The sequence below is a fragment of the Amaranthus tricolor genome, chromosome 6 (genome assembly GCF_026212465.1).
Source record: "Amaranthus tricolor cultivar Red isolate AtriRed21 chromosome 6, ASM2621246v1, whole genome shotgun sequence".
Lineage (NCBI taxonomy): Eukaryota > Viridiplantae > Streptophyta > Magnoliopsida > Caryophyllales > Amaranthaceae > Amaranthus > Amaranthus tricolor.
In genome coordinates, this window is record NC_080052.1 from 6,697,279 (window position 1) to 6,709,367 (window position 12,089).

At 29.5% G+C, this 12,089-nt stretch overlaps 1 protein-coding gene across 2 annotated transcripts; it reads left to right on the forward strand.

The window, feature by feature from the left end:
* Window positions 1–2,043: 2,043 nt before the first annotated feature.
* LOC130814876 (ATPase 8, plasma membrane-type-like) lies at window positions 2,044–9,784 on the forward strand. Of its 2 annotated transcripts, none has more exons than XM_057681113.1 (12): window positions 2,044–2,386; window positions 2,492–2,611; window positions 3,524–3,760; window positions 4,446–4,760; window positions 6,023–6,469; window positions 7,052–7,174; window positions 7,270–7,374; window positions 7,464–7,773; window positions 7,892–8,406; window positions 8,490–8,846; window positions 8,947–9,128; window positions 9,381–9,784. In XM_057681113.1, the coding sequence occupies exons 1-12, from the start codon at window positions 2,330–2,332 to the stop codon at window positions 9,421–9,423; spliced, it is 2,811 nt and encodes a 936-aa protein (XP_057537096.1). In that variant the 5' UTR covers window positions 2,044–2,329; the 3' UTR covers window positions 9,424–9,784. The 2 variants fall into 2 exon arrangements, with proteins under 2 accessions (XP_057537096.1, XP_057537095.1); XM_057681112.1 differs by having other exon boundaries at window positions 9,388–9,784.
* Window positions 9,785–12,089: the final 2,305 nt, after the last annotated feature.

The following is a 12,089-nucleotide window of genomic DNA, read 5'->3' on the forward strand; positions in this document are numbered from 1 at the left end:
GGCAGCTGCAAACAAAAATTAAGCTCAAATGTACATGGGTGTTGGCTGATGATCTTTGCCCTCTATGTGGGTCTCAAGTTGAAACAATGAAGCACTTGTTTTTTGAATGTTCATTTAGTGTTCAATGTATAAACGAACTGTAATCTTGGATAAAGATTAAATTTTGACCTATAGACAGCATGGACTTCAGGAAATTCAAGGAGAGTAAGCTTCTAAGGAGCGTCATTTGTGTTATTTTTGCTTCTATTGTGAACCTGATATGGGTAAGCATTAATGAGGCAGTATGCAAGGGGTTTTTGAAATCCCTATAACACATAAGCAACATGATTAGAACAATAATTAGAGATAGATTTGTGGCTTTGTATCCTACATTGACTGATCATAGGATTCGTAAATAGTTAATTGGATCTGATTTTGTACTTATTAAGAATCCTTCTGCGGCAGCTTCATGTGCAGATGGCATAGGATAGTTCCTTTCATTTAGTTTGTGCCTTTGATGGTATTTTTTTTTGACTCTGTTCTTGGTAGGCTACTATATGTTGTTGTTGCTAGCTGTGACAGATAGGTGCAGTTGCTTGTTTTAATCTTCAGGTCTTTTCAGCTTCTAGGTTGTTCATACTGATTTATAGTCTTGGTTGTCGTAGTTTGTCGTATAGGCTAAATTCATTGTTTTGATTTGTTTTAGTGCTTGCGACTAGTTGTTGCTTTTGGTCTCTTTTTCCTTCTATGCACATGAAGACTTGGGTGAGGATATCCTTCATAGAAGATAAGCCTTGTTTCCATACTGATACAAATTAAGGTTGATAAAGGTCCATATTTTGGTTGAATGGTTGGTTTTTTCCAATGAATGATAAAACTTTGTTTGTCAATAATAATAATAATAATAATAATAATAATAATAATAATAATAATCCCTAAAATAAAAAATATATATCCTTAAAATATTAATATGTACCCCTATGACGCAAATAGATGTGACATAATTGTTCTTAACCAATACGTAAATATATATCCTTACAATAATACTATATACTCTTAAAATAATAATATCAACTACTTATAAAAATATACGTACTGCTCAAAAATAATATGTACTACTTATAAAAATATATATAACCGTATAATAATAATAATAATAATAATAATAATAATAATAATAATAATAATAATAATATTAATATCAATAATAATATGTACCCCTAAAATAATAAATATGTACCCTAAAATGCAAATAGGTGTCGTACATAATTTTTCTTGAATGATACATAATTATTTTTAATTGGTACGTAAATATTCTTATGTTTTACATATATGTACACTCTCTCAAAAATAATGTACCCGTTATCATACGTGAGTTTTTGTTTAGTTTTATACGTTGGTTTCTACTTCAGAGAAAAGTAAAAATCAACTAATAAAATAAAAAATTAAAAATTAAAAATAAAGAAAAAAAGAAAAATATAAAAATATTTTAAAAATAAATAAAAAATAACAAATAAATAAATAAATAATTAATTAATTAATTAAATAAATAATAAAAAATTAATCATAATAAAAAAAGTAAAAAAATAAAAAAAGTAAAAAAATAAAAATATTTAAAATAAATAAATATAAAAAACATTAAAAAATAAAATACAAAAAAATAAAAAAAGGTTAAATCTACCCATTACCCATTATGTGAGCAAAAACACTTTAGAACCATAATTATTGAAACGCGAATAAAAAAAGTTAAAACAATAATGTTCTGTCGATTAGAGTAGAATTTTAATTAAATTAAATTTACAAAATAATTAAACCTTTAATTTTTCACCTTTTAGAAAAACAAGTCATTTTTATAAGACAATACTTTTTTTATTAGTGTTTTTTAATCTTTTATTTAAATGTGGATGTCCTTAAAATAAGGTGAAATAAATAATTCACTTCAAAACTTGTTGTCCTCCGAAGAATAAGGGCTTATCAATGTTTTTTCTTTCTATTTCTTTCTTTTTCTCTCTATAATGAAGTATAAGAAAAAATAGCTTCATATTCTCAAATTTTGCCCTCTCATTTCCATTCATAGGAATTTATTTTCCTTCAACAAAGAAAAGTCAATCATCCCTGGACCCTTCAACAATTAGCATGCTTATTTGGGTAACAAGGGATTAAAAAAGAAAAAAAAAGAAAAAAAGAAAGAATACGAAATTTATAATAAAATCAAACATATATAGTAAAAGTAATTTTCTTCAAATTGATGATATACAAAAGCCGAAATCAAAAAATATTTTTATTTTTGATAGAAGTGTTAAAAGCTTCTGTCTCTTAATCCTAATTGTGATTTATCACTTTTAACCCAATGGGCTTTAGCGGAGATCTCTCTCTAGAGCAAATAAAAAATGAAAATATTGATCTTGTAAGTAGCAATATATATTTCAACAAGAATTTATTATTGGTTAAAAGTTGGCAACCCTCTAGAAAAATACTTATTGTAATGATGTACATACTGTTGTGCATGTAGGAGCATATCCCCGTGGAAGAAGTTTTTCAACATTTGAGATGTTCCAAAGAAGGTTTAACATCCATTGAGGGTGATAAAAGGCTCAAAATCTTTGGTCCAAATAAACTTGAGGAGAAAAAGGTAAGAAACGTGATCATAATTATTTCAATTCTATATTTTTTGTTACACAAATTTTTAAATGAATGATCTCATGGAGCAATATAAAAAAAATCATTTTTAGCAACAAAAAAGTCATTGCCAAAAACCGCTTTTGATTCCTAAACATGTTTTTTGCAATGACATTAGTTGTTGGATGTACGATCATAGCTAAAGGTTTTAGTAAAGATTAAAGTAGATGCAAGTATGGTGTTTTTCTCAACGACTTATTGTTGCAAAAAAAATGGCATTGAAATTTCTACAACTCTTATTGCAACGAAAAAAGTGATTGTCAAACCCTTTGGATTTTTGGCAACAACTTTGATCGTTAATAAATATCTATTTTTCATAATAACACATAAGTTGTTGCAATACATGAGATCAAAAGTTTTGCAAAGACCCAATTGTAGAAAAAGAAATTAAGTGATATTTGTTATTACTATTTTTTACAACGACTAAATCGTTGCAAAAAACATAAAACATCTATCGCAACGACTTATCTACCTTTGGAAGCAAATTACAATATTTATATAAATAGATAATGAATGTAATAAATAATATATAACCAACCACATAAATTATCTAAACTAATACCAATTATCATTATGTGGGTTCATCTCATGGCGAGACAATCTCATACAACCCTCTCTAACAGGCTGGCCCATGTACATTTATTTTGTTCAAGTGATCGCTTATAATTTTAAAATAATCAACAAGAAAATGAGTTAATTATATTTGTACACCTCGTGATGAGACGATCTCATATAAAAGTCAAATATACAAATACAATGTTAGCATCAATTTCCATAAATCATGAAAACAAAAATATATTATTTCAATAATTAAAAGTACATTTAATAACTATAAACAATAATTTATATTTAATTCATTGTCCAGGAGAGTAAATTCTTAAAGTTTTTGGGATTCATGTGGAATCCTTTATCATGGGTGATGGAGGCAGCTGCCATCATGGCTATAGCTTTGGCTAATGGCGGAGGCCGACCTCCAGATTGGCAAGACTTTGTTGGAATCATTGTTTTACTTCTAATCAACTCAACCATTAGCTTTATTGAAGAAAACAATGCAGGAAATGCTGCAGCCTCTCTCATGGCCAATCTTGCTCCTAAAACAAAGGTAATTGAGTTGGGATATTTCTTTGCTTCATTCCTTGACTGCTCCGCCTCCCCCCAAAAAAAATAAGGAAGGACTTTTATGTTTACAAGAAAGTCCCGTAATTAACTAAAGCTTTTTTTTGATGGAAACGGGATGGATATATTAAGTAAGGCGGGTCAGGCTTGGTTGTTAAATACTATTCCCACAGGGAGGGTTACTGTATAGGATGTGCTGAGATAGCAGAGTGGTGGCAATAAATGAATTCCTTTCTGCGTACTCAGGCTGGAGCTTTCAATGCGGTATTCTATGACTGGGCGGGTAGGGCTACCCACACATTGTTTTAAATTTGATTATCGGTGTGTTTGGTAAATCGCTTTCGGTTAGAGTTTTTATTAACTTTTCAATTTTATCTTTAAATTTTTCGTTGGACGAAAAACTAAAAAAGTTTTTTTTGTAAATGAATTTCAAGCCAACAAAAAACTTGAACTTTTCACCAAATTGAAAACGTAATTATGAATAGTTCTTTTACCAAATATCGGCATAACAACTAAATAAAAAGTTTTGCTTATCAACCAATATCTTCAATCAATTGAACCAGCTAATAGTTCAAACCAACAACCATTTGCAAAATTGAATGTATATATTAATGTACTTGAACTTAGTTAGAATTAGCCTAAAGATTTTTTTTTTCTTTGGCCAAAATAAGGTGTTGAGAGATGGAAAATGGTGTGAGGAAGATGCATCTATATTGGTACCTGGAGATATAATAAGCATTAAGTTGGGTGATATTATCCCAGCAGATGCCCGACTTTTGGAAGGGGACCCCCTTAAGGTCGACCAAGCTGCCCTTACCGGAGAATCCTTACCAGTGACTAAAAACTCAGGAAATGAAGTATATTCTGGTTCTACTTGTAAACAAGGTGAAATTGAGGCCATTGTTATTGCCACTGGTGTTCATACCTTCTTTGGCAAAGCTGCTCATTTAGTCGACAACACCAATCAAGTCGGTCACTTTCAAAAGGTAAAAAAATATATTAACAATCATATACTAAATAAGTAATTTTTTATTCTTGAAATAAAACAAAATTTAATACTAGAAATACTCAAAGGGCAAGTAGCAATTAATTGAAATACTTCCTCTAATCAAAAATAATTTTATATAATTCAACCTAACAAAATCATATATATATATATATATATATATATATATATATATATATATATATATATATATATATATATATATATATATATATATATATATATATGTATATATATATATATATATATATATATGTATATATATATATATATATATATGTATATATATATATATATATATGTATATATATATATATATATATGTATATATATATATATATATGTATATATATATATATATATGTATATATATATATATATATGTATATATATATATATATATATATATATATATATATATATATATATATATACATATATATATATATATACATATATACACATATATATATATATATATATACATATATATATATATATACATATATATATATATATATACATATATATATATATATATATATATATATATACATATATATATATATATATATATATATATATATATATATATATATACATATATATATATATATATATACATATATATATATATATATACATATATATATATATATATGTATATATATTTATATATATATATATATATATATATATATATATATATATATATATATATATATATATATATATATATGTATATATATATATATATATATATGTATATATATATATATATATATATATATATATATATATATAAAATATATATATATATATATATATATAAAATATATATATATATATATACATATATATATATATATATATATATATATATATATATATATATATATATATATATATATACATAAATATATATATATATATATATATATATATATATATATATATATATATATATATATATATATACATATATATATATATATACATATATATATATATATATATATATATATACATATATATATATATATATATATATATATATATATATATATATATATATATATATATACATATATATATATATATATATATATATATATATATATATATACATATATATATATATATATATACATATATATATATATATATATAAGGTGACAGTTATATGTCAATATAGTAATTTTTGTAATCTAATACTCTCATCTTGTCTTAAAAATAATATAGGTGTTGACGTCTATTGGTAACTTTTGCATCATCTCAATTTCTGTTGGAATGGTGATTGAGATAATAGTAATGTTTCCCATCCAACATAGAAGGTATAGGGAAGGTATAGACAACCTCTTAGTTCTCCTGATTGGTGGAATACCAATTGCAATGCCTACAGTGTTGTCAGTGACAATGGCTATTGGGTCTCATCGTTTGTCCCAACAGGGTGCCATCACTAAGAGAATGACAGCCATTGAGGAAATGGCTGGTATGGATGTCCTTTGTAGTGATAAAACTGGCACGCTCACTCTTAATAAGCTAACAGTTGATAAGGCCCTTATTGAAGTCTTCATTAAGGATATAGATCGGGATCATGTTATCTTGCTTGGTGCACGGGCTTCTAGAATTGAAAATCAAGATGCCATTGATAGTTGCATTGTTGGGATGTTGAGTGATCCAAAAGAGGTACTTCACATTCTTAGAATTTGTTTTTTTATTCTAAAATCATGCAATTTTAAGCATTAATTTTTTATCATAAAACACGATTCTATAGTTATTTAGTAATTAAACAATTAATTTAAAAATATTTTTTTAAAAATTAAATGACTTCTAAAACACTTAGTATTGTAACACGAGCAAAAAATTTTATTTATAAATAAATGTGAATAACCTTAAACATAATGTCAAAATTTAATACATATGTATTTTAATGAAATAGTTGGTGTTTTGAGCAAGAATCACCCAACTTTTTAAGTTACATATCAAAGAGATTTTTGTTACACATTGATAATTCGTCTCTTAATCACCATGTGAGCTTACTCGTGTAGACACATCTAAAGAGAATCCGTGGGCTCGGACCCAAAACCAACGGGTAATGTATTGACTTGCATACACACTTGATAAATTAACTCTTTTGCAAAACAATGTGGTATTAGAAGGATTACCCCAAGTATTATATGCAAGTCTAAAACCCTCTTTTTAAATGATATGAGATCTTTCTCACATATGAAGTATTTCCAATGTATTTACACAACTTTTGACTTGTAGGCAAGAGCTGAAATTGAGGAGGTACATTTCTTGCCTTTTAATCCTGTAGAGAAGCGAACGGCAATTACTTACATTGACTCAAATGGGGAATGGCACAGGGTTAGCAAAGGTGCTCCGGAACAGGTACCAATTGCTAACCAACATGGTTAATTAATGATGACATTATTATTTATTATTATACGTGTTTAAAATAAGCAACTTTATGTGCGATTTTCTAGATAATTGAACTTTGTGGACTAAAGGGTGAGACCATGAAAAAGGCTCATGAAGTGATTGATAGTTATGCTGATCGTGGACTACGATCATTAGCCATTGCTAGACAAGTAATAAAAAAATACATTTTTATATATCTTTATCATTATAATTAAGCTAAAATACTTTAATTTAACAAAATTATTTCCATATTGTGTAGGCCATACCAGAGAAGAGTAAGGAGAGTGTAGGAAACCCATGGGAGTTTGTTGGTCTCTTGCCACTTTTTGACCCTCCAAGACATGACAGTGCAGAGACAATTCGTCGGGCCCTTGATCTCGGTGTTAATGTTAAGATGATTACTGGTGATCAACTCGCCATTGGAAAAGAAACGGGTCGTAGACTTGGCATGGGCACCAACATGTATCCTTCATCCACCCTTTTAGGTCAAAGCACAGACGAATACATTGCTTCAATCCCAGTTGAAGAGCTTATAGAAAAGGCAGATGGTTTTGCTGGAGTTTTCCCAGGTACTATCCAAAAGCCCAGTTTTGTTGACATTAATTATCATGGAACAATAAGATACAAAAGATAAGAAAGAATAGCTTAAACTAAAAATAGGTATAATATATATGCTCGTGTATGCAGAACATAAGTACGAGATTGTAAAAAAGCTACAAGAAAGGAACCACATATGTGGTATGACTGGAGATGGCGTGAATGATGCTCCTGCATTGAAAAAGGCAGACATCGGTATTGCAGTGGATGATGCGACAGATGCAGCAAGAAGTGCATCGGACATTGTGTTAACTGAGCCTGGGCTAAGTGTGATTATTAGTGCTGTTCTGACTAGCAGGGCTATCTTCCAAAGGATGAAGAACTACACAATTTATGCTGTATCAATCACTATACGTATAGTTTTTGGGTTTCTCTTGGTAGTCCTTATATGGGAGTATGATTTCCCTCCTTTTATGGTCTTAATTATTGCCATCCTTAATGATGGTACCATCATGACGATATCTAAGGATAGGGTGAAGCCTTCACCCGTTCCTGATTCATGGAAACTCAATGAGATTTTTGTAACTGGAATCATACTTGGTAGTTACATGGCTGTAACTACTGCTCTCTTTTTCTTTCTTGCACATGACACCAATCTTTTCACAGTAAGTTCATAACCATACTAGATAGAAGTATGAACTTGAATTAATAATATTATTATACATTAATACTCTATATTATTTTATAGGATTTGTTTGGTGTGAGGTCGATTAAAAGCAAGGATGATGAATTAACTGCAGCCATATACCTTCAAGTGAGTATCATTAGTCAAGCGCTCATTTTTGTGACCCGGTCAAGGAGTTGGTCTTTTGTAGAACGCCCTGGGATCCTTCTAGTGATAACCTTCCTTGCTGCTCAACTAGTAGCAACCCTCATTGCAGTATATGCAGAGTGGGAGTTTGCTAGGGTAACTGGCATTGGTTGGGGATGGGCTGGAGTCATTTGGCTCTTTAGCATTGTAAGTTATATACCCCTTGACATCCTCAAATTTGTTGCTCGTTACTCATTGACTGGACAAGCATGGGATGGTATGATCCAAAACAAGGTAACTTAGCTAGTTTATACTTGCATCTTATATATTGATACCTTATATATTATCCAATCGGTTATGCTTTAAATTACTATATGAAATTATATATTTGTAGACTGCATTCACAACAAAAAAAGATTATGGGAAAGGGGAAAGAGAGGCACAATGGGCTGTGGCTCAACGAACCCGTCATGGTCTTCAACCATCTAACACAGATGCATTGCTTAACGAAAATAACAATTATCGAGAATTGTCCGATATTGCTGAGCAAGCTAAGAAACGCGCTGAAATGGCAAGGTATAGTTAGATTAGTTAAAGTTTTTGGGTAGTTATAAAGACGCATTTGAACTTATGTGCCAGAAAATGAAAAAGGCTTAGATTATGCAGACATTCTTATTTATCATTTTTATTCAGAGATTGTACTCTTTTTATTAAAAAAGAAAAATAAAATGAGCTACTTTGTTAACTTCATGAAATCTAATAACATATTGAATTGATGAGGTACATTTTTCAATGGTTTTAACAAATATTTGATTGAGTTAATATTAGAGTGCAGGCTACAAGAACTTCATACTTTAAAAGGCCAGGTTGAATCGATGGTAAAGACCAAGGGATTGGACATTGATACCATCCAACAAAGCTACACAGTCTAAAATGAAGCTAATTTCGAGTTGAATTATTTTAAAAGCTGAGGAATTTGAATGGAAGTGGAGAGGGTACAATTATTTAAGAATTTGTTGCAATTTTTTTTGGGGATTAAGTACTAGTTACAAACTTCATGTCATAAAGTTGTGTTAAACCCCAACAAATATTTTTTAAAATCTGAAATAAAACTATTATCTTAAAACTGGTGTATATATACACGCCTAAAGGGAAATGGTGCATTACCTCACGCTGAGACATGACTATGTCTAATTATTTATGTAAATTAAAATTATTCGATAAAATTAGCGGTTATAGAACCCATTGTAGTATAATTTGTTTAAAAAAATATAGAGAAAATTTTAAACCTTAACATTTGTTTTTAGAACACTATAAATTGTAACGATTTAGAAACAATTACCTTTATATATAGATTTACCACCAAATAAAATAAAATCTTAAATGAGAAATCTATAACAATCATGAATTAACACAATGTTTAACAATTAACATTCAAAGAAATGAGAAATCTATAACGATTTCAAAAATTTAAAACTTTTATGGAAAGAAAGAAAAAAAAAAGTATATATATATGGTTGTTGGTGGCTGCGATAAAATAACGTCAGACGGTAGATCGGTTAGTGGCTAGAGTTGACATTTGACGGAGTGATGCGGAAGGTTATGGGTGGCGGGCCGCAAATTGCTCCGTTGGCTGGTTGTTGTTGTGCACCCAAAATAAGTGTTTCTAAAGATGAAGGTAAGAAACTAAAATGGACGGAGAAGTCAAATGTGTGTGGTTTGAAAAAAAATCATATATTCGCGTTGAATAAGTTTTCAAGGTTTAGAAAATAAATCAGATTGGTAATTAAAAATATGTTTCTTGAGGCTTGTTGGACCTCTTGAGTTTTGATGATGACTACACTTTATTTAATCAAATATGTTTTAGAGATTGTGTGCAGGTCGATATCCGGTCGTGATTATGATCGTTGATAGTACCTATGACTTGGTTCATGGAAATGTACGTGTCAAAGGGATCCAAAAGATGTTAGAAGAAGTATATCGCTTGGGATGTAAAATGGAGACAGGAGGTCTACTGTTCCTAAGTTAGATGTTCTAACAAAACTGAAAATTGGAGACAGCGCATTGTTCCTAAACTGGAGTCAGCTTAAGTCCACTGAAAATTCTGATTATTATTTTAATTATTATTTTTAGTTGAAGTATTAATTAAAGTTAATTTGTTGCATTAATAAATTATTAAAGTTAATTGGCATAATATTTTCTAAAATATCTAACGTGTGATTTTCTAAATATAAGCCTTTATTTTAGGATCTATATTTAGTGAATATTGTATTTACTAAATATAGGAACAACAGCTGAGTCGTAGCTATTATTAGCTAAAGGTAACCGTCCCTAATATTAGTAATAGGTAACCCTCCCTATTATTAGTTAAAGCCAATCGTATCTAAATTTAGCTAAAGTAAACCGTGGTTATTATTGGAAAAGGGAACTGCAGATAATTTTAGTGTATGGGAACTGCTGCTAAAGGGAACAGTATGTATTAATAGTAAATGGGAACAACGGTTATTGTTAGAATAACCGCGCACTTGAATTGGTCAAGTCTAATGCCTATTTTCAGAGAATAACCGATTGTTGACTTGGATTTTAAGATCCGCATTATTCTCCTTATTATTTGGGATAAGGGAATAATGGTTGGAATATTCCATTTTATTAGGGAAGTTGACTCTATAAATAGTGGACTCCGTTGTTCCTCAAAACTTGCCTTAGTATGAGCCATTAAATCATACGTGATTTTGGGAGAATTTTTACAAGAAAATTTTGTTTTAAAAATGGCAATTAATTTATAATATTTTCTTGTGCAACTCATTGATTTTATTTTTAGAGAATTTTTATCCTTTTGTAAGGGTTTTTGAGAGAATCTTTGTAACTAGACTTGGGAGAGTCTAGGGGGAATTAGAAAGCTTCTAGTGAAGCTAGAGAAGAGAATAGCTTTGGGTAAAGCTAAGGACATAGCTTTTAGTTAAGCTAGTGTGGAGTTTAGCTTTTAGTGAAGCTAAGTTTGTTGCTTTGAGTGAAACAATTTGAGAGAGAAGTTAGCCTAGTTGATGCGCTTCGAGTGAAACAATTTGAGAGAGAAGTTAGCCTAGTTGATGCGCTTCGAGTGAAGTAAGATGTTTAATGTAATTGTAACGAGTTTCCTTAAACATAGTGGAGAATTTAGAAATCCCGTGGGGTCGTGGTTTTTCCTTCTATTTAGGCCTAGAAGGTTTCCACGTAAAAATCGTGTTGTCTCTTTCATTATTTCGCTCTAAGTTTAAGCTTTATTTATTTTATTTAATTCCGCAAAAACAGGGCAAAAACGCTTAAACTCGTAACAACAACAATTCACCCCTCGTCTTGTTGCTGTTCTCGTCTCTGACTAAGTCTACAATTGGTATCAGAACCTTGTTCCCATTAGATCAGGAAACCCTGAGGGCAAAATCCTGGTGTTCTCAAGACGTCAATTATGAACGAGCGAATGGAAGAAGGGTACTCTACTCAAAGACCACCCATGTTTGATGGAAAATTCTACACTTATTGGAAGAATAGGATGGAGAT

Excerpts from the sequence above, each read along its gene's own strand:
- LOC130814876 (XM_057681112.1), top strand. The coding sequence starts at position 2,330 with ATGGGCTTTAGCGGAGATCTCTCTCTAGAGCAAATAAAAAATGAAAAT. Across the intron at positions 2,387-2,491 it reads AAAATGAAAATATTGATCTT|GAGCATATCCCCGTGGAAGA; the intron begins GTAAGTAGCAAT and ends TTGTGCATGTAG. Across the intron at positions 4,761-6,022 it reads AAGTCGGTCACTTTCAAAAG|GTGTTGACGTCTATTGGTAA; the intron begins GTAAAAAAATAT and ends AAAATAATATAG.